General features: G+C 42.5%; 1 protein-coding gene across 2 annotated transcripts in view; it reads right to left on the minus strand.

Annotated features, from left to right (window-relative positions):
* mgll (monoglyceride lipase) overlaps window positions 1-26,639 on the minus strand; it is a 39,727-nt gene extending 13,088 nt beyond the window's left edge. The window contains exons 1-4 of one of the 2 annotated variants that reach the window (XM_047583527.1): window positions 26,429-26,639; window positions 24,825-24,960; window positions 12,429-12,535; window positions 8,058-8,194 (exon numbers count right to left, since the gene is read on the minus strand). In XM_047583527.1, the coding sequence (XP_047439483.1) occupies window positions 8,058-8,194; window positions 12,429-12,535; window positions 24,825-24,952 (372 nt within the window). In that variant the 5' untranslated portion in view covers window positions 24,953-24,960; window positions 26,429-26,639. Of the gene's footprint in view, window positions 1-8,057; window positions 8,195-12,428; window positions 12,536-24,824; window positions 25,429-26,428 lie in introns of those variants that run through there. The other variant, XM_047583524.1, reaches the window with a different exon arrangement.
* Window positions 26,640-27,143: the final 504 nt, after the last annotated feature.

Consider the following 27,143-nt stretch of genomic DNA (forward strand, 5'->3'; position numbering starts at 1 on the left):
AAAAAAAGAGAGGCCGAGCAACAGAAGGAGGACGGAGACAGAGGAGCTCTTTCAGGAGCCGATTAGAGGCCTCCTTACACTCTCTATCTCTTGGGTTGCCGTGATGAAAGCCGCTATTGTCCGGCTAACATGCTGACAGCGGGGTGGACTCGAGCTGTCCGAAAGTGGCCGAGGAGCTAACGCGCTGACATTACACGGACGGCGGCTAATGCAAGGGCTGTATTGGAAGTACGCCGACTAAAACCATGGAAAAATGACAAAGAAGACATCAACTGCAGTTGTTTCGTAAAACTGACACCTGTTTCTAATTTGTTCACTAAGGTTTGCACTGTTTTAGTAAGAGCTGCAGAAATAACACAACACAGAGTGTAACTCTGAACTAAAGTCACGCTTATTTTTCTTAAGAAATTTCAGTTTGTTAGTTTATAATGTTCTTTTTTATAACTTATTTGTACAAAACAACCCCCTTTATTTGTATAATTTCTGCACTTCTTTACACTTGTTCTTATATTGTGTATTTTATTGCATACTGATCTATCTATAACCCTTTCATTTAGTTGTACTTTATATAAAATATACTGGGATATGGGTAGAATTAAATAAAATAAGAGAAAAGGCTGAATCCACGTGCTTAGTTTCACATTTTGATTCAAAATGTAGCTCCTATTATTCAAGAGTAGTTTCCATACGTTCATGTTCAAACGACTGCAGTTCCTCTAATGACATCAAGGCATAGATGTCCATGTTAAAACAGAGACATATATTACAGAGAGTCTGGTCAACTAGCAAATGGACCGTCTGGTGGTTGGTTCTGAGCTGGTCACGTGTTTCATCGGCGCCATATTAGATACATCTAACCAATATTCACCCATAGGGAAGTGGCAATAACAAAGAATAAAAGTAAAAATATGCCACAGTGCTCAGCCTACGGCTCCAGAACAGGATCAGGAAAACACGGAGGAAACTCCACCGTTTCCCCAGTGAACAAAAAGAGAGAAAGTTATGGGAGCAGAAGATTAAAAGGAATACAAAGGAAGATTTCCCTATTGTGTGACGTAATTTTGCTGACGTTTGTTAAGATTCTATGTAGGAAAAATAAAGTCATACCATCATTATTGTTTATCTCAAAAATACCCTACACTGCTTTACAAATGAATTAAATGAACCAAGTCTTATGCTAACCATATGCTAGCTAGTTATCTAGACTAAAGTCTAAAAAAAAATAGCAGCTGCCGTCATATATACCATGAAACCCATGTGCGAATGTAATTTATGTCCATGTAAATAGAAAATTTAACTGACACGTAACCTTGCTTTGGTTACAACTAAGTTATTATGGTTAGCACGCTAATGCTATAACAATAATAGTAATGATTATACTAAATAACAATTTGTTAATAGTAATTTTAATAGTGATGGATGAACGCAGATTGTTATTTCAACATAGCACATCTGCTCCATAGGGTTACACTGTAGAATCTTCCCTCTGATGTAGCAAACATTGCGCCCATGATTTGAGTTGACCAGACTCTCTCTAATATACGGCTCTGTGTTAAAGTGCCTATTTTGTTTTTATACCAGAAATAATCTATACAACAAACTTTTCCATCGATGAAAACTATATAGCAGAGAGTTTTTATAGAACTCACACGTTTAATTTATGTCCATGTAAATAGAAAATTTAACTGACACGTAAATTTGCTTGGGTTACAACTAAGTTATTATGGCTAGCACGCTAATGCTATAACGATAATAGTAATGATAATACTAAATAACAATTTGTTAATAGTAATTTTAATAGTGATGGATGAACGCAGATTGTTATTTCAACATAGCACATCCACTCCATAGGGTTACACTGTAATATCTTCCCTCTGATGTAGCAAACATGGCGCCTACGATTTGAGTTGACCAGACTCTCTCTAATATATGGCTCTGTGTTAAAGTGCCTATTTTTTTACACCAGAAATAATCTACACAACAAACTTTTCCACTGATGAAAACTATATAGGAGAGAGTTTTTATAGAACTCACACGTTTAAATTATATTTTTGACCTAGCTCCGAGTTATCTTCCAAGATGGCGACGGCCAGAGATGCCGCGTTGAGCTTCAAAACTGCCCCGTCCATCTTTATATACAGTCAGTGGTCAGAAATCAACATGTTCTTTATGTTGAACAGCAGTTAAAAAAAGTGCAGGGAGATAATAATAATATAAATGGAATAAAGTAAGCAAAGTTTAGTGTAGTGTAACAGGATGCTGAGTTAGTAAGTGGTAGCGTGAGAGATGGAGGCATAAAAAAGCTGAACAAACAGACTCTAAGCAGCGTTGAAGCATTACATAAAACACTGACACAGAGGAAGTAGGCCAAACACGCCTCGGCCCACAAATACTGATGGAGAAGGAAAGAAATGAGGAAGAGTGGGAAGGAGCCTCAGCTGAAGGTTTTTGTTAGCATTCCCACAAACATATGAAAATCTTAAGCTAGCCTTTAACCAAATAAAATGCACAATCTTAATTGTTTCTTTTCCTGGAGTAATTATTCCACATTTTAAAACGGTTGGCATTTTATAGACAGCGGGGGAGGTGGAGGGGGGGGGACCACAGACTATAAAAACGTCTTGCATAAGATTTTTAGTTTAACGAAGGAGTCTGCAGCCAGGCCCACAGAGATGGCGGAGATTCAGAAGCTGACGGAAATACCAGAGCGGGAACATTATCTGGGTCTGCATAGGGTGCAACATCTTCGATCCAGTTCTGATCCAACCTGAGGCAGTGAAGTGCTACACTGTAAAAGCATTGCTATATTCTTATATTCAACCAAATCATCTCGCATTAAGAAAAAAACCTGTCAAAGGGTTAAGTTTTTTTTTTGCTTGACAAAAATTCTCAAAGTTATTAAACTAAACACAAAGTTCTTGTGTCTAAACAAAACGTAATTCCTTTTTTGCAATGTATATGTGAAAATAAATAAAAATGAAATATTAATCCAGTTACTTCAGTGTTTTTTAACGTAAAATGTCGCTACAGTGATTGACGATCTCCTCAGGATGTTATTATTGGAGCAGCGGCTCAGTGCATACATACAGTGGAATCAACAGGTGGTTTCCATTGTCTTCCTTTTTTTTTTTTGCGTCACCCTGGCCTCATTAAACAGAGATTCGTACAGACAGGAGGAGCAGAGGAACAGAGTAATAGAAACAGGATGCGGAATCACAACAACAACTGAAGCTGGGAAGTGACTGCTGGAAAAACAGAGTGACACAACAGCTGATTCTGGCCCGGCTTTTTAAACGGTGAGTCGCTTTCAGTGGAAAAGGAGAGGCATTGAGAAATAACGTGTGACTCAAACATAAAATAAAATGGAAGATGCTGGGAGTTAAAAGGAAAGAGGCAGGAGGAAAGAGAAGACGCGAGAGGAGACAATGGAGGGGCAGGTGGACGGGCTCAGCCGACGTCACAACAGAACAAGGAACATCTGATGAAATGACTAAAGAGGGGATGAAAAAAAAGGCCAAACATGGAGGAACGAAGGGATATTCTGCGACTTTGCTCAGCTGAATATTTACAGACTCCGGTGTTCAAGCGGAGTAGTTTACACGAAACTATTTACATCTGGTCCGCTACAACTTGGAACTGTTTTAAACGTGGCCCCGCTCTTTGTATAAATACAAAGTAGTGGTGCATTATAACGCATTAGCCTTGTAAGGTTTGCCAAGCTGGATGCATTAATTCAAAGGAATGTTGTTTAAAGCGTCTAAAAGCCCGAGCGAGAGCAATAAACAGGCATGACGTCTTTTACAAGGGGAAGGACAGAGGAGAAGCTGCAGTGTTGAATGGAGGACGGAGGACAGTTTGATGTAAAGCTAAGGCCTGAAAGCCTCACGGACGATAACAACACTCGAGTAGTAAAATAAATGACGCTGGGAATGCCTGAAGCTGCAAAAAGCTTGTGATCACGCAAAGACGTGTGTGAGTGCAAACAGCCTCGCGCGCAGCAGTGTGGAAAACCCATTAGCATTTTCTCGCTTTTCAATAAAGCCGTCAATTCTGCAGAGAATACGAGTCATTAACGGAATCAATCTTCATAATCAGTGTTAATATCGGTGTCAATAACAAAGGGTACATCAACCGTTCGTGTTCAGTCGAGTCCTGTTGGGGATGATTTAGCTTTGTCTTTCACGAGAGAAGACACTTCTCCCAGTAGTTAGAGGCTTTTATACGACCTAGCCTTGAAAAGGGGTTTTGATGGAGATCATTTGTATGCAGAAATAGCGTGGTGGCTTCTTCCTTTTTTTTTTTTGCAAGGATCCCTAACGGTTGTGTTTGCGATGTCATATATTACTACTGCCAAGATGTTGGTCTCCTTCCAGATTCTCCTTTTAAGCGACGTTAGTTTCTTTTTTTACTCAGTGCCTCAAGGGTAATGTGGTCAAAGTGCCATTATGGTGCTGGTGCTGGTTCACTTAAAGCACTGGTTTAATACCATTAAGGCAACCGACAGTACTACTTGCACTACTTTGGCCATACACTAATCAGCCACAACATTATGACCACCTTCCTATTATTGTCTCCCTTGTGCCTCCAAAACAGACTCATCAGACTATGGACATGGGCCTTCTGATCGTGTCCTGTAGTGTCTGGCAATAACATTTTGTTAGTTGTGGGTTCCTTTGGGTCCTTGATCATCCAACAGATACTTGATCAGTTTGGGATCTAGTGAATTTAGAGGCCAGGTCAACACCTTGTGATGTTCTTCATGTTTTTTTGAGTTGTTCCTAAACCGCTGGGGGTGACTGCTGCCATCCAGGAGTGTCATTGCTAAGAGAATATATCAAATAAAAACATTTGCTGGGTTTTAGTCCTGTATTTGGCCTATGTGGAGCCTTTGCCATAAGGGGCTACCCCTATCCAAGCGTGTACACTTGTTGTAAGAGTCCAAAGTCCAAGGCCACAAAGACATGGAACAAGGAACCCATAGTTTCTGGAGATGCACGCCAGGTGACACCATCGGCAACTATATATACTATAAATTTAAATATCTTATCTGATTTTGACATACACGATATATATATATAAAGCAGTAAACAGTTTACACAGATACACAGTGTATAAACCTTTGATGTGTCTTGTTATAAATAATGAGCTGCCTTGAATTTAAAGACTTTGCTTTGCTGCCACCGTGTCCCTAATGAGCTTAGTTTATCGTATAACGCAGATACATGTCTCTTTCAAAAGGCTATAACAAGGCTTCTCACTGCAAAACAGTTCTGGAACAAATGTGCCTTTTTTTTCTGTGTTTGCTGCTCGTTGCCAGTCCTCCAGCTGTGAACTAAGATATTAAAAACCGTGTGTTCAGCTTGGAATGACTTCTGCAGCATGTTCAAAGGAACTCTTGTTTCATGTTTTTGTGACGAGTGAAGGCAGCTTCTTTATAAAACACAAGGACACTATAGGTGCATGCACGAAAAAAAGAATCAGAGCAGCTTGTTCATCCATCCATCGGAAACAAGTACATGGGAGCACGAACTGAGTCCACTTAGAACCACTGACAGTAATAATTAATTATATAACTCATCATTACAGTCTGTGTTCTGCTAGCTGCACTAAGAGTCAATGGGTCACAGAGGACAAAGGAAAGACTGTGACTGTGAATGCAGCTCTGTGTAAAAATGTGGCAGACAATCAGTTAAAAATAGCTTCCTTGCTGGCCTGGAGGATTTTCTGTATCCAGGCATCGCGCAATTCAAATTCAATCTTGTGTCTGTGAATATCAATTATTTATCATTTTATTTCATGTGAACGCTACTGAGTAAAGTTTTGAGGGAATTCAAGGTAAACCCTCGCCTGGAAGCTAGCCTGACTTTCCCCACCCACAAGCAAGTGGAAACTTGGTCTGAATTCTCTCTGTTGGGAGCTGACTGACCTCTGGCAACAATCTGCTGGACCGATCAAATCTTTTAGACGGGCTTTAAGTTGTGATGGACAGAAAAGTGCAACTGCAACTTGAGCAACTGTTCACATCCAGGAGCCACTGAGGCTAACGGTTAGCAAGCAATGTAGAAAAATGGGAATAGCAATATTCTCTTAATACATAACAATATATATTAACTTATCATCTTACATTGTTTCTGAAAACTTCCTCAGACGTGGACCTCTTCAAAATTTCAAGTTGCAAGGTCATGCATACCGCAAGAAGGTGCTATTCATGTGGAGTTTACTCGTGAAAACAATAAACACCATTTGAAGGCAGCATTACTACCTTAAAGCAGAAATGTTTGGACATCTCTAAGTCCAGTTAAGTGAATATATTGTTACTTATTTGTTTTCTTTATTCAGTTTTATAACATGGTCTGAGGAAAATGTTCCCAATGACTTCAACCTTTCATAGCATTTCCTGTGCTCAATTTTTAGCCTCTTTAGCTTCTAGACGCCAACAGCGGTGGTGTTCTCACCACTCATGGATGATGTCGCCACTTGAATGCCAAGAATTGTATGACTCATGAGTTGTAGTTGTGTCAGTACACACCAAGAGTTAATTAGCTTAGCTTAGCATTAAGGCAGGAAACAGCCAGAGGTTCATGTTGCACTGTATGTTTAAAAGAATGGAAATATCTTCAAAGTAGGTTCTCTGTTGTAAATATCCACCATGTTAGCTTAACTTAGACATGCAACTTTGATTGCATTGTTGGACGAGCTCTTTTTATTGTAGGTGAAGCTAAGCTAACAAAAGCTGTGTAGTGTAGTTTTATAGTTAGTGTAGTGCAGGGGTCTTCAACGTTTTTCAGGCCGAGGACCCCAAACTGATGAGAGATTAAGTAGGACCTCCTACCTACTATATGTGCTCTATATTAAACTCGGCCTAGTGCTATTTATAAATAGACATTATCATTATCATTTTGCATTCAATATTAAGTTACTCAAATAATACACAGGTACAAATATTAATTTCCTTTTTATTTCAAACATGTGCAACAGTGTGAAAGTCTATGTGTGAAATGGTGCGCTGTTGAGACAGCTCCTGTATCGCTAAATGAGTGAAGTGCTGAATGAAAGATGATGTCTTCTGCCTCCATTTATCCCTTTGCTAAAATATGATGGATTCATGTTAATGTAAAATTTAAAAATGTATGAAAATGTCTAACCAACCAAAGATTTTATGACCTCCCCCTGCAGTACCTCCGCGGATCCCCTAGAGTTGTAGACCCCGCATTGAAGACCAATGGTGTAGTGTAGTGGTATTGAAAAATAATCAAGTTATTCAACACTAATGAGGGCAGTGAACCATCATTCTCACTGGAGAAGACTTCTACATGTACGTTTATATCTTATTTTTTTATGTCACTCATGAACGTCTAATTGTGAACAAGGAGCTACAGTTGCATGAAGAAGATTCATCTACATAGGAGCCATAGCTATGGAAAGTGTCCACACTCTCTTCTCTCTGTCTACACATATAGCCACATCGCCCTTGAGTGGGTCAGTGAACCAGTTGGAGGTTTTCAGTAACCACCAGCAGCTGCAGACTGCGGGGAATGTGTGCCACTGTGTAAAAGGTAAAGAGCAAACATAGAAAGCCTTCGCAGAAATGTTGTCCTGAAGATTATAAGAGGAATTTTCCAACATAGAGACATAACTTAAATGGTGCTCTGATTATACCGAACCAAATAAAATGTAGTTAAAAGTTAAAGGTGACGGTAATATTAGATTGTGTTATTCTGATATAGGTTCACCCTGATTACTTCCACTTCTGAGCAGCGGAACAATGTGAACTGTGCTTTTACCGAAAGAAGAACTTGTTCTGTTGTTTTATTTGAATGTCACATTGAATGTGTGCTTTTAATTTAAATGCTTGAACAGTGTCTACCCCTCAGCTTTACACGGCTGCATCAAGTACACTCTCTGCATGTATTATGTAATTTCACATGAAATGAAACCGAACAGGAACACACACACCGAGAGCAAATGTTTCATTAACCCCTGGAGCTGTTATCTGAAACAGACTTGTGTCCACTGATCTGTCAGAAAACAGTTTCAGACACGGAAACAGATCCTACCATGGAGTGGCCCACGATGAAGACGGGCAGGTCAGGATGGCGGGACTTCATCAGGTCGATGTGCTGCAGGGTGTCCCTGATGTAAACCTGAAATTCTTTGATGACCATCCTCTCTCCTTCGCTCTGACCGTGGCCGACTGCGAAAGGCAAGAAGACAGCAACATCAATCAGGGCTGCCCCTTTATAGGTTCAACTATATTAAACAGATTAAAATGAAAACTGCAGCTTCAAAAGTCACATTACTTTGGAGAGATCAGTCTGTCAAACATGAATAAATGTCAAACGCATTTTATTTATATAGCATCAATAACTATTCAAACTTGCAGAGGATTGAAACCCCCAGAGCAAGTATTGAGGCAATGGCTGACTAAAGCATACATGCAAACTCTAAAAATGATTCAGACAGAGCTAGAATTCAGAATATTCACTATAGTGGAAGGAAATTAGAGGATATGTGCCCAGGCAGCCTAGACATGTAGCATCATAGCTAATAAATGGTTCAGGTTTCACCAGAGTCAGCCCTAACTATGAGATTTATCAAAAGGGAAGCAAAACCTTAAAGGTAAAGAGGGCGTCTGTCTCTTGGACACAAACTGGGACCTGGTTGCACATAGGAGAGGGTTCTGGTAACTACAGGTTCCACCTTCATTTTCATTTTTGAAAGTCTAAGGCACTTTGAACGGGAGCATGGCACTAAGAGGTCTTTAAGACAAGAAGAAGATCTTCCTATAAGAGCCATGTATGTAAGGAGGGGAAAGACAAGACACAAGACAGGAACCGGGACGAAGACGAGAGGAAAGGTGAAAAGATCGAGGTAGTGCCGAGAGTTAAATGGGAGACACGATGAGAAAAAGACCAGTCAGGAGAAATGTTAACAAGAAAAGCGGCAGAGCAGAAATACGTGTGACTGACAGATGGAGAGGAGGGAGGACACCTGAATATGTATGCGGACACATTTCGCATGTGAGCTCTCTGCACCAGTAACCGAGAGGTGAGTCGTGCTGCCATGGCAACCACCGAGCCAATAACACCAGCCCCTAAACATTCACCGCACGAGCAGCTCACACCTTCTTCCCGCTTGGTAATTTCCTCTGTTTATATATGTCGCCTGTATGTAAAAGCATCTCCTGCTCCTCCTCCTCCTCCTCCGTCCACGTTTTTTTTTCCCCCTGCTCATCAATACTGTGGTGATCACTGTGGAAAGGGAGCGCGGAAATCAATGTTCAATCGCATTGAGCGATGGAGCGATCTAGACCCCTGACGTTAGATCAATGGCTTCACACTCCCACCTAATCCACGCCTTCGTTATTGCGCTCGATTGAGAGCGCCCACGTTGAGATATTCACACTTGACCATTCAGACAAATGAAGCGTGAAGACGTCTAAGAGCTGCTGCAGGCAGATAAACAACTGTGCCACTAGGGCAGGTTAAAAAAATATCAGCTTGATGTGATTGTTTCTTTTCTTTTCTTGGTAGTAATTTGCAAAGGCAGCAGAAAATGGGTCAATTTAGAGGCCGAATCAATGATGTAATCCCGAAGACCCGACCTTTTGAGCTAATAGGAGCAAATTGTCTCTCCGTTGGGAACTGATTGTGCTGCGGCAAAAGGATCTGGAGGACCAAAGGGGAACGAGAGGAACAAAAACGTGATTGGTTGCAGGACTATCGAAATGCATGCACAAGTATTGACTGACTCTGTTGGAACATTATGAACTCTAAATGGAGTGTTAGGTAAACCCTGTTCACTGTACAAAACTGGACACATGGGGTCATGTTTACTGTGTTCACAAGAGTCCATGTGTCATATGAGGTACTCAACCCGCCTTCAGATGAAAATCAAGTAGAAGTCATACACGTCACCTGAGTGCGGTTGAATTTGTAAACAACAAAATGGCTTTGAGTGGTTGTAGGACTATGCATTAGATGGAACACGGCCCATAATAAAATCTAAATGTTACCAGACTCATATTCTGATGAGAATTAATCCTGCATGGCGTGGGGTAAGCTTGGGAGTCCAACAAGTCAATTGTTGCCATGATAAAATATGATAAAATAAAATTGTCCAACTCCTTAACAAGTTCTTCTGTACATTATCCAAATAAAAGGACACAACTGAGGATACACGCCTCCAGTTACAGTCAAGTGTTTGGCTGTCTCCTCAGCTTCATGTGGGCAAAACCCATAGATGTTTCTAAAAAAAAAAAAAAACCTGAACGTCCCACTGTCTTTTAGATCTGATGAAGCTACTTCTATTCTCTCTCTCTTTTCTGAATCTAAGTCCAACTGCCTTTGTTTCAGCTTGTTTTTTTTCTGTTTGCTTGTTTTGATATACCATACCACTAGGCGGTATACCGGTTCATACCAAAAGCTGGTATTATTTTTTCGTTATGATATGAATTTTTAATATACTGGCATACTGATTTGTTTGTATTTGATTACACAGGGTTCAGAACGCTTTTTTGATGACCCTTTCCCCAAAATGTCCCCAATTTTAGTTTTTTTATGACAAAAAAAAGGTTGCGCGCAGACTACAGTTATTACGGTAGAATACGAATAAATATGTCAAAATAAATGAGGACGTTGGTAGTGGGGGGGGCAGTAATTGTCCTTGTTTCTTCATTTCATCTTGATAATATTTAATCAAGATTTAGAGCTTTACATTTCCACATCAGCATTACTGATGTGGAAATGTACTGTGACAGTTCCTCAATTCAGGTTCCATCTGAAAACAGGCAGGTAACAAAATAAGGGAGATTTGCTTTTATATTTAGAGTTTGTTGATCAGCAGCAGCATAGACCGATCTGTAGCTAATGTTGACTGATAAGTAGGTGCAGCGTGTGCCAGATGGAAGAAACCTCCAGCCTGTGCAGGGTGTGAATGGAAAAAAAAAAAAAAAGAACGACCTGAAAGTCCTATAATTAGAAAGAAATACACAAGAAATCAAAAAAGATGAGGAGCGAAAGATGTCAGCTGCTGGGGTCTATCAGGAGCATCCCGAGGCAGTATCAGTGTCTCTGCGTGTGTGTGATGATAAATGATAGAGATGATAAACTATTCTCCACGGGGACTTGTTCCAGTTGAGTGTTTTCCATTTAACAGTGTGACATTTTGCTGCTCCTGTGAGAGCAGCCTCGGCCTTCCTCGTAATCCTTCTTTTTATTATCTCTGTCAGCTCTTTATTGAGATCTCCACCCGTATGAATGTGTCCACGTTTCCACGTCTGACATTTTATTTTATTCATAAGAACCTAAGAAGGGCTGGGACTCGCTAATGGTTTCATGAATGGATTAGATTCCGATTCGCAGGGTCCCGATCTCATTTTATTTGACTCAGTATCACTTAAGAGGTATTACAGTTTTAAAAGCCATAACATTAAGACCAGTGACAGGAGAAGTTAATAACACTGATCATCTTGTGCGAATTTAATGTTCTGCTGGGAAACTTTTGGACCTGGTATTGGTGTCGATGTTACTTTATGCCCGTCCCTCATTCCCTACCTGAACCAGGGTCTGTTTTCTCATCCCACCCCTTCCACGGTTGTGGGGTGGCAGCAGGGAAGGGGGTGACTTCCTGTTTAGGTCGGTTTAGGAACAACAGAAGGTGTTAACCTGGCCTGCACATTCACCAGACCACAAACTAACCAAGTATCTGTAGCATGATCCACAGAGGCCCCTCCCCTCGACCCATAGGGCCCCACTAACCCTCAGAAGGCCCGTGTCCATTCTCTGATGTGTCACAACTGTTTTGGAGGCAACAAGGGAGACCTGCACAACAGGCAGGCTGGTCATAATGTTATGCCAGGTCGGTGCATTCCCATAATATCTTACCTCCAGTTGGCACGTCTCGCACATATCTTTGCTTTTACGCAGCGCTTCTCCATTCCACCAAAGATGTGCCAAATGATTTATGTTTTACACACGTATGCCTCATTTGGCGTGGAAAGGAACAACGGGAATGTGTTGCTAGGGAGAAAGAAGTCTGTGATTCCCTGCTTACCCGGTCTCAAATAAGCAGACAAAAATAGACGGTACGGATAAGACTTGACTTGATGTTCTCTTGAACATATTGCTAAATCTAACCTCTCCTGCGTGGTTTCATGAATACTAAACGCACTGAAGTTTTCCTTGACGGCGCATTCAAATTACACCGCCAACGCGTTCACACGCCGCCGCAGAACAATAGCATAATGCATCGCCAAATTAATTTTCCCCCGGATTAGTTTTGCTCAACAACTAACAAGGGGCGCTCGCAAACAAGGAGCGAGGATTCCTGTTCTGCATGTTAAACACCGTTAAACCTGACGTCAAACCGAGAACGTAGCGGAGAGATGTTATTATCACAGAAGTGTGCTGTGTGCATTTGTCACTCACCGTGGTCGTGTGCGAATACCAGCAGAGACAGCTCCTTCAGTCTCTGTGCAATCTCATCATACGGCCCGCAATGCTCCGCGGCTCCATGGGCGATAAACACAAGACCCCTGGGAGGAAAAGACAAACACAAACCATCACTAGGTCTGTTTTCCATGTAAACGTATAAACAGAAAATATTTGCAGTTTTCTGCAAGGGGGCGACACGATTCCTTGCTCTTCTGCATGTGAAGGAACCATGACGCCCTACTAATATTCATGGACTGAATCTGGTTGGAGAAAAGTTATGACTACACCTCAGAAAGCTAAAATACATATACTGTACGCATCTGTGCATCGCTGTTATGTTATGTTTCTAAGGGACAGAGATCGAGAGGCAAGAGGAGGAAGTGAAGAAATGGCCGATAAAGGACGGCAGGGAAAGGCAGGCTAGGACCGAGGCAGACTGTGTTTGCAGAGATAACAGTTACCACCCGTCTGTCTGCCTCAGCGCGCTCCTGCCTACGAGACGCAAAACACACACTGAGGAATCCAGCGAAACACAAGTGACCTGTAAACAGCAGGCATGTTTGTGGTATGTTCCGGGAAAGCGATGGATATACTTCTCTGGTTTTTCTGAGAACCAGAAAAGGAAGTTGCATGAGAAAGAAAAAAAAAAACACTTTCGATTTAACATCCCATATGTTTTCCTGTGAGCATCAGGCGCAACTCTGGGATAGTTTTCACCTAAATGACAGTTGTATACACAGTATGTGGAATAAGTTCTGAGTTAAGCCATGGGAACACATACACAGGAATTTTTGAAAAGCAGGTTTCTCTATGCAGGCTTTACACTGATCAAGCATAACATTATGATCACCTTCCTAGTATTGTGTTGGTCTCCCTTCTGCCTGTAGAACAGTTTTCTTAAGGTGTTCATATGGTGTCTGACAACAGGACGTTGATAGTGGGGGGCCTTTGGGTTGAGAAGATCGCAGATACTTTATCAGTTTGGGATCTAGAGAATTTGGAGGCCAGGTCAACGCCTTGTGAACCTTGTGATGTTCTTCATGTTTTCTTGAGTTGTTCCTGAACCGTTTTTGTGTGTGTGTGTGTCAGGTTGCTGGACTGCTGCCATCAAGGAGTGTCATAGCTATGGAGTGGGGAGGCCTGGTCTGGTCTAGATGGGTGATACATGTCCACATAAATGAATAGTTTAGTTTCCCAGCAGAACGCTGAATTGTCACAAGATGGTCAGTGTTATTCAACTTCACCCAGCAGTGGTTTTAATGTTGTGGTGGATCTGTTTTTATTTTGCCAATTAACACTTTATCCTCTACGAGCTCTGAGACAAGTTCGTCTTTGAGGATGTCCTCCTTCTATCTGTGCATATAAAGCAGCAGAGTTCTTCCTGTGAGCAGCAGCAGCAGCAGCAGTAGAAGTGCTGAAAAGCCCGAGAAAGCAGCAGAGGCAGACAATTAGCGCAAATGTATTCAGTGACGGAGGGGAAAAGGGAAAGAAGTGAAAAGTGCAAAGCAAGCTGAGGACTGGTGGCGGAGTGCTGATGAAGAGCAGAAGTAGCTGTTCATCAGATTTCACTCGATGCTCTTTCCTTCCTTTTCAGAAGGCCATCGCTTCGGGTTGACTTCCTCTGCACTCAGTGCATAAATGCGTGTGAATGAGTCTTTGTGAAGGCATAATGTTCTGTAGCACACGAGCCAAGGGACAGCAGAGGATTAATGGTGCTAATCTGGGTTCAGTGTGCGGACGAATGTATGCTGAACAGCACATTCCACGGTCCATTTATAATTTTCTGCCTTTCTGTGTGTCTAATATTCTCTAAATCCATCATCCTCCAAACACTTCTTTTCTTGGCTGGATCATCTCCTTTTTTTTCTCCATTTCACTTCCTGCTTCCTTATTAATTATTTTAGCTTCAAGTATGGCTGGGTTCTCAAGAAGAAGAAAGGAGAAGAAACGGAACCAAAGATAACGTCTGCCGACAGCCAACAGCAAGAGGCGTAACAACTGCGGTTCTTAAAAGATTGAAGGATTTAATAGCCTAGAAATTGAATCTTGACAGATGTTCACATTCATTCAGCTACAGACATCTGCAGACAAGTGACAATATTCAGGCATCGTCAGTATGTTGGCACAGCCGTGCATAGCAAACGCACTATATCCTCTTTGCCAAATAAAGGGGCCTGGTAAGGCTCAAGGCACATGTGCTAACAAAGTGTTACTTCAGTAGGCTGTGACAATTTTGACATTTTTACGCTTTGACTATTTTATATATATATACTGTATATATATTTCTGTCTTTACTTGAGTGGAAAAGTGCACCACTCTGTCATAATCTTAATTACAGAAGGCTAAGAGCAGTGGCAGTTTGAAACAAGTGTCTTTTAAACATCCAATCAAAGTTCTGGATGGAATTTACACTAAAAACATGTCTGCATTTTGAAGGGAAATGTGCACTTTCCCAGTTATTAAAGTTATAAAGCTACAGTGCAGAATTTTCTATCCCCTCAGTTGAGTGATTACAAATACACTTTCAATTTGAGCGTATGATGTAGTCCATCAGGCCTTTTTTTCCCCTCAACACTCTCCAACGAGACAAATCAACACCAGTGGCAAACTGCATTTTGTCCTCCACAATGATCTTGAGTACAGTCTGTTCATAGAACCCAGGTTACATTTGTAACTACCAGACTTCACCAAACTTCAGGTAGCTGTAGGCTACTTTCAGCTCTGCCAAACAATAACTGCATTTACCTAAAAGGGAAAGCCAACCCAGACAACTAATTTAAAACTGCTAAGTACAAATAGATGAATCGGCCACAACATTATGACCACTGACGGGAGAAGTGAATAACATTGACCATCTTGTGACAATTCAGGGTAGGGGTGGGTGATATGGCAAAAATATCATATCACGATTTTTTAAAAATAAAATCACGATTTCGATTTTATCACGATCTTAAATTGAAAAATGAAAAAACAGACAATTTAGTCCAAACAACCTTTCTTAATAGATTTGATTTTAAGTAGTCGCACTTTTGCCTGTATATGCAAAGGTAAACAACAACAATATTCTAATAAAGTGCACTCTTGCAAAAGTAGTAACAGAAAGTTTTCTACCGTCTTGACCGGTACCATATCTTTTGCAAGATGAAAGGTAACTGCTTCTATTACCTGCTTCCATCGCTTGCTTGACTTGTCATACGGAGAGCCTTTGTTAAAAGCCTACGTTAATGGTGACTGTTTTGATCTTTTTCGGTACCGGTGCGGCCGGGCCCCTCGCTGTTTGGCTCTCAGCATATTGTTTAGGATGCTTCCTCTTAAAATGATTGAACAGCTTCGACGTGCGAACCTGTTCTGTGCACAGAACATTTGCCTGCGCTTCATCAGTTGAGGGAAATCCAAACCAATTACATATAATGGAAGTGAATTTTTTTTTAATGACCAACTCCGTTTGGCTTTCAGCCATGGTTCTCCGTGCGGTTACCACTACACACATAAACATCAAGGCGGGTAAGAAAGCGTGTCACTGCCGGTAATTCGCTGTGATTGGTCGGTCAAGTTGATGACGTAATACGTCTGGTGCGACGGTGCATCAGCACAGAACTGCAATTAATAGAATGTGCCCTCGACGATCCCACGATCTCTGCAGTTTGACAGATCGTCTTCATGTTGTAATCGTTCACGATTTAATATCGTCATATCGCCCAACCCCTAATTCAGTTACTGAATTAGTTACCCATATTCATGTTACTTAGGCATGTAGCACCAACCTAGACAAGACCAGGCACCCCCACCTCATAGCAATGGCACTCAATTGACTTCACCAGATCCCAAATTGATCATGTATCTGTGGGATGATCCACAGAGGACCCTCAACTCAACCCAAAGGACCCAAAGGCCCCCACAAAACACCCTCAGAAGGCCCATGTCCATTCTCTGATGAGTCACAACTGTTTTGGATGCACAGGGGAGACCTACACAATATTAGGAAGGTGGTCATAATGTTATGCCTGATCGGTGTAAAGAGAGATTTATATTGGGAAGAAGTTGAATGTAATGGATGTTATTTTAAATGTAATAAATATAAATTTGCTGCTAGAGTAATCTCTGTTCAGAGACATTTGATTATGTTACCAAGCTGAAAAACTTTAGCTGCAAGGAAAAGATGCTCTTCGATTTTTTTTCTTTTTTTTTTTTTTTTTTTACCTCATTATCTTTTCTCACTCTGTCTTTTTCTCTCACGGGAACTGGAGACCCACTTGCCTCTCACAACATTTCCATCGCTGGAACAACATGGCTTTATAACCGGCCCTTATTAAAACAGAGCCAGAGAGAGTTTAGTCCTCCCTCTGGCTCCGCTCGCAGCTACTCCAAACAACCACAGGCCCTAAACAATGCCAAGACCCTACTCGCCCCTCACACAACGCCGACAGCCCACTGCAAGATTACAGAACTCATAAACCCCCCTCAGTGGTGCTGGAAATCTCCATGGAAAGTTAAAAATCACCAGCTAGATGCATTTCTGGAGGCATGTCAGGCTAACAGTTAAAGAGATGAATTAAAGAATCCATGTTCCTTGAAAAACATTTTGAATGTTGAGTGTCTAACTTTCACACTGTCAAGTCTTAACTCAACAGGACTGTCGTCGTTTGTTGCATGTTAATTGTGCTCATTCATTAACACCACTGTAAGGAAAAATCAACTCTTGAACATAGATCTAAAAACAACTGAGTCAGAGTCACATCAAACTTTTCCCTGGACCACGATTTTGCATCTCATTTGACATTTAAACTGGAATTTAAAAATGCTAAATATAAAGACTTTGGTATCATGTGTTGGGAGGACAGGACAGAATGACCGAACACATTTAACGGACTCCAAGTGTCTAACTTAAGCTTGTTACATACTCAGCAAGAAGCGAGAAATTTGCTTGTGGTGAACAAAGCTCGTTCTGGCCAGGGCATTTATAACTCAAGTGCATAACTAACTAAATAGGGTCCTCCCACTGCAGCATACATCACACATGCTAGGCGTTGTGGGCGATGCTGAAGATGGACAATGAGAGGCAATTTTCTTACTATTTTTGGATGTCAGATAGTTGTTTTGACGGCCGTGTCCGTTGGATTACACCGTTGGTTCAGCATGCCACATCCCACACACAATATACCGATCTCTAGCCAGGAGAGATTAGCATCTGGGAGCTCACAGATTAGCTGCTAGCATTTCCACTTTTCTGCATTGACTTCCAATTTCTGACCAATCACAGAATAGTTGCCGGACACCACACGAGAAACAAGTTCTACCCGGTTGGGTTAGGGTTAGTGTCAAGAACACGTTGCAAGAACTCCCAAACAAGGACTGCGAGGACAAACTTCTTGTGCGTGTACTTGAATTGTGAGGACATGATTCTGTCCATGGCGAACAAAAAGCAGCTTTCCCTAACGTGAATTGTCGCCTTTCAGATCAAAGGCTTGGTTAACAGTCGGGTTAGAAAATGCTGCACATGGAAGCCACCGTCATGTCCTCTGAAGTTATGGAAACCAGCCTGTGTGGGTGACCACATGAATGCTGTTAGGTGCAGGCTCAGTGAAAGTGCACATTATAGAAATAAAGAGGCACAGATTCAAGGAAAAGGGAAGGAAGAGAGGATCTGAGATGGAACCAGCTGATAGTCTACAGGAGAAAACAGAACACAGACAAGGCATCAACAGCCTTTAAAAGCCTACCAAAGGAAGCTTTCTACCTCCATGTCCAACTCCATTACTTTTGCAGTGATTTGGTTTTTTAGACACTATCCACGTTTGTTTCATCTCCTTTTTTTGGAATAAAAACTGCTCCAGTAACGACAAGTTGGTTTGTTTTTCTATAACTCCGTATAAATGTCACAAATGCCATTCCTGACAATTCAAAAGAATACCTTGATAACTATTTATTCTCTTAGAATAATTCATGCCTCTGCTACTGAATGCCTCAGATCTCTTCCTATGACTTCAACTCCCTTTTCTACACCCAAGTATCACTCCATGCATTTTGTTATGGACTTGGAATCAGTTGTTTGTTGCCTCTCTGACAAATTAATTAACAGTATAGCCGACACAGAAAGGGATTCTGGGAGTTATGGTGCCTCATAATGACACTTTAATTTCCTTAATTTCTTGGTTTAACTTTGTATGAAAGTGTGAATTCCCACGTGACCAGATGAGTCGATGGATCTGAAGCAAAACCGAGTGGATATGACAGAGAAGAACACTGTGACGGATGGAGACAGACAGTGTGAAGAAGAAGAATGCCAGGAATGATTACAGAACATGTGTGAGTGCCTGCAAGAGAGCGGCAGGGGAAATTGGAGGTGAGGCAGACTGCAGGTAAAAGGGTAAACACATACGCTACATATTCAAAATATTCTTCTGCACAGTGAATGGCGTCAGGTGCACACATTTTCCCGGTTGCAAAGTACAGATCTCAGTACAGATGAGCTTACTGGGAATTTTAAGCTTCTGTGGCAATTTGATGACTTGGTAGTAGCTTATTTATCATTTCCGACTGCCTTTCCATCTGTGCAATTTTCAAATTGATTGTTCGGGATCAATAAAGATGGAACACATCGAGGAAAGGTTAACCAAGGAGGTTTGAAGGTACAAGCATTTGTAGGACTAGGTTTTCATAAGGTTTTCATAAGGTCTCTGTGCATTAGTTATTGCATTTCTTTGTATTTTTTTTCCAGAAAGCTGTTGGACAGTTGTTTAACCAGTTACAGATATGAAATGAGTCCAAACTTGAGAGTAAAAGCTTTGCAAGAAAAGATAAATGTGTATGTTGCAGGCTCTCTACAGTCTACAGAGACTAATTTATAGTCTCATTAGTATAATTCATGCCTCAGCTTTATTTTACAGTGATGTATCACCGCAGGAATTCCTCATTGTTCAGCAACACACTTGGAATCAGTTCTTCTTTGTCTCTTTTCCGGATTAATTGACAGTAAATGGTCACACCTGGCACCTGGAATCACCTACTTGGCGGATTTTATGGAAACACAATTGGCCATCATCTTTTATAGAGGCTGAATTACTCAGGCATAATTTGCCCCCGAGCGCAAACACTGAGAGATCGGTTTATAGGCCTTTAGTCTCGGTCAAATATCCTCCACAGGCACAGTGGATGTGAGCAGCAGAGAAATTAAATAGCCGGACTCCTGGGAAACTCTTCCAGACACTATCGGTGATAAAAGCCTGACCCATTTACACTTAACGTGGGTGTTGTGTGATGCTACAGGTGTGCATTTAGAGCTGCGAGTGTGTTTGTGTGTGCTTGTGGATGGTACACTGGTCTCCGCGGGGGTTCAACGGCCCTGGTTAGACATATATTGGAAGATCTGTCAATCATTGTTTATATCCGCCCCGCTACCTTTCACCTACTTCCTGCGTGAGTCTATAACCTTTGACCGAATCTCATCGAAATAAATGTAAATATTTGCCCAGTTTTATTTTATACAGACACGCTTGATCTGCAAAATGACTCTCTTTTTGTTGACATTTGAAATTTCACAGAAGCAATAAAAAATGAAGCAACGATAAGGTACATGGCAGTCACATCCGGCCGCTACCCAAAACACAACACGCAGAATCCAGGTTCCAGTGAATTTATATTGAAAATCAATACCAGGAGGATGTTTTGCACACTAGCTGTGGGTCAGCTGTTCAGACTACTGGCTCTAATTAGACGCTGGTGAACCTTACATTTACAACCTGGTGATTATTTGTCCTAAATGTCAATTTTGACTGTGGCGCATTCTCATTGAGATTATATTAGGAGCGTTTTGCTACACACTCACTGATTCCCCAAAATTTGCCGTTTTTACCAGGATGGCTTTTTGATGGTTCTAAAGTTCAGCTTCTGAAACAAACCAAATCTAAGAAGTAGCCCTTTACAATCTCATTTGCATTCTAGCTGCAGGTGCTTTCCCCTCTTTTCCCCCTTTTCTTCTAATCTCCACTTGTTCCTCTTGCATTCAGTCATCGGGCCACCCTGCTGTTACACACAAAGGTCACTCTGAACACACTTTGCATGGGTCCTTCCCCTCTGCACAATGTGGGATTCCTTTTTAAACCTCATTGTTTTTTTTGTTTTTTTTGGTAAACAAATAATCTGTGCAGTTTACCGAGTTAATAACTGTAAGCCTGGCGCCACGGTCACAGCACGACAGATCATCACTTTACGTTAATAATCTGTTCTCTTCAACAATTTTGTAATTAACCAATGAACCACAGCGTTTTGATACGCCCCGGCAAAGATCCGCTGGGCCAATCAAATCGTTTGAGTGGGATTTACGTCCGGTTGTGTGCAGCGGTACTTCTTTCTCTGTATTGGTTGAAACATGCCCCAAATAAATCCAAATATCACATTAACCAGGCAAGCAAATGCAGAAACATGCTACAAGTATCGACAGCAGGACTGGTTCAAGGGGAACCCAGACAATGATTAACCTGACTGGAACATACTTGTTCTTCAAGATTTACGACTTTGGGAGTTCCTTAAGTTTTCCAGTCAGTAGTGTCAGAAGTTCCTTATCACAGGATTCCTCGTAAGCCTTTTCCTTATAATTCGTGAAACGATATGATAGCGCTATCAGTATGTTATTGGTTTCTGTGTTTGCTGGTTTCCAGAGTATTTGCAACTATTCCCAAAAGTGAAAGAAAAATGTTTCTGGCTGAGCCGCGTCTTCAAAGCCTGACATTTCATCAGCTGACTTTCTGACCTTTGCGTAAACGTGCTAATCTGACTGCTGCAGTGAGTGGGTGGTCTGCGGGTACACCATCCACAGAAAAAGAAAAAAGAAAACTCTCATTGTGAAACAGAAGGGTTTGTGTTGTGTAGGCTGAACGGCAGACAGAAGATTTCATATGTCATATGTCAAAAGCTAATGTATTAAAGCCAATTAATTCAGTTTCGAGATGCACTGATCCGACACCGTGCATCGGAGCCCCTCCACCACCGAAAACCTACACACAGAGACATGATGGGAGGCGAGGATGTGAATTAAAGGAGCAGCTACTGTTTTATCAGCCCGTAAAACCTGCAGCTAACCGACCTCACGCAGCTTCCAGGAGCTGCTGGCTCGGCTAACAGAGTGTTATATGGGAGAGAGGGATGCTATAAAAGTTTAAAAGCAGCCCCTGAGGGTTTTCTCACACTGGTATCGCATCAATCTCTTCTGCATGAGGCGAGGATAGTGACACTAAACCCCAACTCAATACTTAATACTGGTTCAGATTTCTTTCTTTTTTTTTTTTACGAATGACATGGGCCCTTTTTTTTGCGCGTCCCTCTGCACCAAGCCTGCATGCATCGCTGTCGTGCTCACTGGCTGTCCTCCAGCGAGAAAGCTCTTACATAAGACATCCACAACACAGAGGGCTCTGCAGCTATTTTAATCCGGCCGTGATTCGGCTTTGTACATCCACTAAATATAATTAGCGGGAGGAAAATATAGCTGCACCTCCAGATGCACCCGTCGCTTTGTGTTGGGAGACATTTTTAGAGTTGGTTTTGATGGCATCGTTTAAATATAAGAGCAGGTAGGTGTGTAAGTAGATTTTAGTTTATGTGGGAGTGGGGGAGAGCTTCTATGTGGGCTAACACAAAAAGAAAATAAAAAAACATGGACGTTCGCTGCTCGCACACGCAAATATATGCGCTGTACACTGTAGCTGGATAAAAACAGCCCCGTGTGTGCGCTATTGTAAACTGTAAACTGGTGTTATGGAGCAGTTACGCAGCAGAGGCACAGCCGCAGTGCCGTTTAATAAATCCCTGCTTCACTGAGATGTGCGAGCCAGACTGCGCGTGAATCGCACTGTCTTGATTCCAGATGTTTTGAGGGACTCCGCATCGTGCCACATCTCTTTCCGTCTGCCATGTGGCTTGCAAGTGAGCGCACCATCTGCCCGGCGCGCCGCCGCGACCACATGTGTGGGGACGGCGGCGGCGGAGGTATTTTAAAAGGCAAGGAGAGATGAAGGGGGCGCCTCCAACACAGGCCCAATCCACTGGTCGTGTTGTTCGATGTCCTTTTTGGTCACGAGACGAGAGCGCCGTTTACACTCTCTCACACACCAGAATGCCGGATGACTCAGGATTTCAGGCTCGATGCTAATCAGCCGTGATGTTGTTCAAAGGCGTGACCGGGAGAACAAGGGTTTCTACGTGGAGATATCTGGCTTATCCTCATTCTTGGGATGTTGAGTCTTAAAGAGAGGTTATCTCATGTCACCTGTTTCCATATGTGGTGCAGTCTGTGAGCTAAAAACACTAAATATAACCAAAGGTGGACTCAGACCGCAGGATTTTAAAGTTTGCTGTGAATGTTCACAGATTATCTATACAAGTCCAGACAAAGAGATCTGTAGAGTTTCTTGTTTGGCCAGGTTGATGTTCCATCATCTCTAATCTCAGATGTGAACACTATACAAGGTTGTTAAGTACCAGCACTACACCTACAACAGGATATTATTTTGATCGTACTACCAGATAAGAAAGCATTCAATGCACCGCCTATGCATAGTTGATGCAACCTGACACAGGCACAAACACAAAAATGGTTTAGGGACAACTAAAAAAAACACACACACACACACACACACACACACACACAAAAATGTAAAAAAAAAAACATGTAAAACAGCAAAAGGTGTTGACCTGTTGGCCTCCGGATTCACTAGATCCCGAACTGATCAAGTGTCTGTGGGATGTACTGGAACAAGCCCGGTTATCCACAGACGCCCCTCCCCTCAACCCGATGTAAACATCTCACATTACTGATAATAATAATCTGGGTTGAATCTCAGTATCGAGGAGGGAGGTCTACACTGGATTCCTTGGCCGATTGCGGACACGGGTGAATTCCGGGTGAATCATCCCTAATACTGTTGGAGTCTGAGTTTCCGAATTACCGAAGAACAAATTTTGAAAGCAGTGGCATTAATGCATTCACATGATTCACCCACACATACAAACACAGACAAGCAATGGCGCAGGATCGGGAGAAAGTTGAATACCTTGGTGAGATACAACACTGTAGCAGCACCAACAAGAGTCGTTATTGGTTTTTATTATGTACATCTCATAAAAAAAAAACCCACAGAGAACTTTACAGTCTCCTTAGATTTTTATAAGTAAGTTTGTATTCAATTGAACTGAAAACCAGGACATGATGACTCAACCAAAACTGACGCAGGGGCAACATTCTACTTGTTTCAAGGACTGAAGAAGTAACTAATCCCGGCTCTATTGTTAAACGGGGCCGTGACCCAGTACGAGTGCATCTGGTTGAAGAGATTAACATAATTAAAGCGAGTCACACAATGAGAGCAAACTGTCCAGATTCACTACCCGCTACTAGGGGCTGAAAAGACCCGTCGACAAGTCAGTTTGTCGACTTCATTCCTGCGACGCTTTAAGCGTCACATCAACTAGACAATGATCACATCGCTGAAGGAAACTGGCAGCCGTTCATCGAGTGTGTGTGGAAATACTTCCCTAAAGATGAAGCCCATTCTACCGTGACATGTCAGTGACGAAATACAATAAAAGTACAACTGCAACAACAACAGCAGTCAAGTAACGACAAATGCTTTGTGGTAACAGAGAGATGGAGGCTGCACATCAACTATTTGCTGGTGAATATGATCATGGAGACTTTTAGCTTCTGTTCACTGTGAAGGCCCTTTAATGAACCCGACTACATTATCCAGTCTTAACAAAATGCTGTGGAGTACTGTTACATGATGGTGCCAGGTTGCTGCATGTTTTTAAACAGGCTGTGTATTTTTACAGCTGTAGATCATGAGCCGTCTGTTCTCAGCATATGTACTCAGATCAAGAAAATAGAATTTACTGTGTTTTTATTATTAGTGACAGTCAACTGTGTCTGTGCATTAGCAACATAGGGTATATCACTGTGACACTAATATTTGGACAGTGCTGATTGGAGAGCAGCTTAACCAATTACAGAGTTGACATGAGTCCAGGCGGCTTTTCAAGACTGGAAGCTTTGCTCAAACAAATAAATGTGTGTACAGCCCATTTATTTTTATGGCGTTGAATTTTGCCCTCAGAATTAAATCCCCACTGCCGACCATGCGTCGTTGTTATGGTGAACTCGGATGTGAAAGCCGTTGTAAGTGCGGCTACAACCTCCTCATTGCACAAGTCTAAAGATTAACAGAAGCTGAAGTCATCATGTGACACCACGGTTGAAACATGCGGACAGGGTTACTTGCAACCTCGTTTTTAAGTAATAGTGTTATAGCAGACTATTAACTACTGCGCGCGCACACATTCACAAACATACACACGCAGTGAATGAAAACAGACACATTTCCGCTATTCTCCACCGACCTTGGAGGGCCGGCGGGCTCCCAGTAGCGGCAGAACAGGTGCAGTCCGTCGGCGTTGACGATGTGCTGCAGGTCGGCGTAGGGGACTCCCTGCGGGCTCCGCCGCGGTTCAGCTCCCGGCTCGGGCATGGGGGGGTCTGCAACAGAGACACGGAGCAGCAATGACAACACGTCGCTGCCGTAGAGGTAGCAGCTGACGCCCGCGACGAGCAGGCAGGTTGCAGCGGTCACGGCGTTCATCATTGTTATTATTGTTATTTTGTCAGCGGCTGCTCTCGTGCGTAATTTCAAAAGCACGCGTGTCCGCGGCGACAATGCGCGCAGATCTGGATGCGAGCCTGAGCAGGGTGCACACACGGACACGCACACGCGCGCAGAAGAGGCGGTGTGGTCTGAGCGGCGTTACGTCACCAGACCATATGCTGAGCTTCTTTGGTCCCCCTCTCTCTGTTTCAAATTATATTTATTACCACAGCCACACTGTCCAGTCCACTATACTACAAACCCACAGCGCAACCATAAAAACTAGAGAGATATAAGATATATATCATGGTAATAAAAAAAAAAACATCGGAACTTTTCATTTTTACGCACAAATACAGTTTTCACCGTCTATTAACATGTTCTTTCTTTCCAGCTTTGAGTTTTCCCTCGGCCTCCATGTGTTGCAAAGCTGCGCGCACATCCATATTCTTTACGAAGCACCCCACCCCCTCATCCTTTTCCCCCCCTCTCCCCTCCGGTGAGGTTTCTCTGGCATCGCGTCCAGCTGGGAACTCCAGCGTATCGCAAATCCGCTGCATTACAATGGAGAGGTTGGAGGGTGTGAGCAGTAGTTTCACCTGGTAAAACCCTCCCCGGAGTTAAAAAATAGTCCCGGTGCGAAGCTATGTCCTGGGGGGTGATTGGGTGTCGTCTTTCAGGTTGAGTGACCTGTGGCAGGATTACAGGTTACAACCACTGACAGGCAGTCAGTCAGTCAGTCAGTATGTCCCGTTGCTGCCTGTCGACGGTCACAGAAAAAGCTTTAATTTAAGCGCTTGAAGCATCTCCTTTGGGTTATTTCCATCCTTTACATCTTTATACTGGACACCTAACCGCGCGCGTCCACTGGATATTTGTGCGTGTGTCTATTTTGTTGTGAGGAAAACATGACGGGATCACAACAGAGCGCGCGAATACCTCAACAGGGATTCATGTGCATTGCATTGCACATGTGCAAATAAACGACGTTACTTTACGCTTTTGTGAAGGGGAGGTCATTGTCATGCGTGCGTAAAATCTAATTTCCCCCATCTTTTCCATCTATGCGGCAATCAAACGGTGGAATGACAGAGAGGAGCAACGCCAGTGTCTCTAATTCAGCTGACATAATCTATTCATAAGCTCCGGCTGCTCATATAGGCAACCAGTGTACAGTGGATGTGCAGCAGCCTGCGGGATTTACGAGTGAAGCCAAAGGAAACCCGCTGCACACACACACTCACAAAAAAACAGCTCAGCACAAGTTCCAGTGGTTTAAAGCCCAGTGAGACGTTACGCTGATGATGGGGATTAAAGGATGCAGAAGTAGAAGCAGAAGAGAAATAAAGAGATGGGACCAACCTGCACGGGAGCGTCGGCAGCGAAGTTTCAGCTCCAACCTCTCTCTTCTCTTACTCGCTCTCTCTTAGTCTTACTCTCTCCCTTTCTCTCTCTTTCTCTTTCTTTCTTACTCTGTCACTCCCTGACGCTCCTCTCTCGCCTCTCGTCAAGAGAAGAATGCAGCCAGCGACGTTTGGGAAGAAACTAAATAAGTATTCACACACACCCTCTCTCTCTCTCTCTCTCCCTCTCACTATGTGTGTGTGTATTCTCTCTCTCTCCTCCCCTCTCTGTCTAACACAAACACACACACATAAATTTCCCCATTTCTATCGCTCCTTTCTGTTTTGCCTCATTTACTGTCAGAAAGCCAGTCACGTGGCTCAGACTCACTGATATATTCATTTAATAATAATCTCACTGAGTTCTTCTGTCCCCTCCCTCCGTCCTCCCACATTAAGTCACAATTTAAGTTTTCTTAAACAGGCACTTTGTCAAAGTCCTGCTCTGAAATGTCATTTGGATATTTCATTCCGGCTGGTGGGGAAGGATCTGTAAAGGCAACCCATGGACCACGTCTGATGGCCCCTAAAGGTTACTAACAAACGTGCGCCGATCAGCCACAACATTGTGACCACTGAAAGGAGAAGAAGCAAATAATGTCGACCTTCTTGCGACAATTCAATGCTCTGCTGAGAAACTTTTTGGACCTGGCAGTCACTCGTGTGGATGTTAC

The sequence above is a fragment of the Mugil cephalus genome, chromosome 1, assembly GCF_022458985.1.
Source record: "Mugil cephalus isolate CIBA_MC_2020 chromosome 1, CIBA_Mcephalus_1.1, whole genome shotgun sequence".
In the NCBI taxonomy this organism is placed as follows: Eukaryota; Metazoa; Chordata; class Actinopteri; order Mugiliformes; family Mugilidae; genus Mugil; species Mugil cephalus.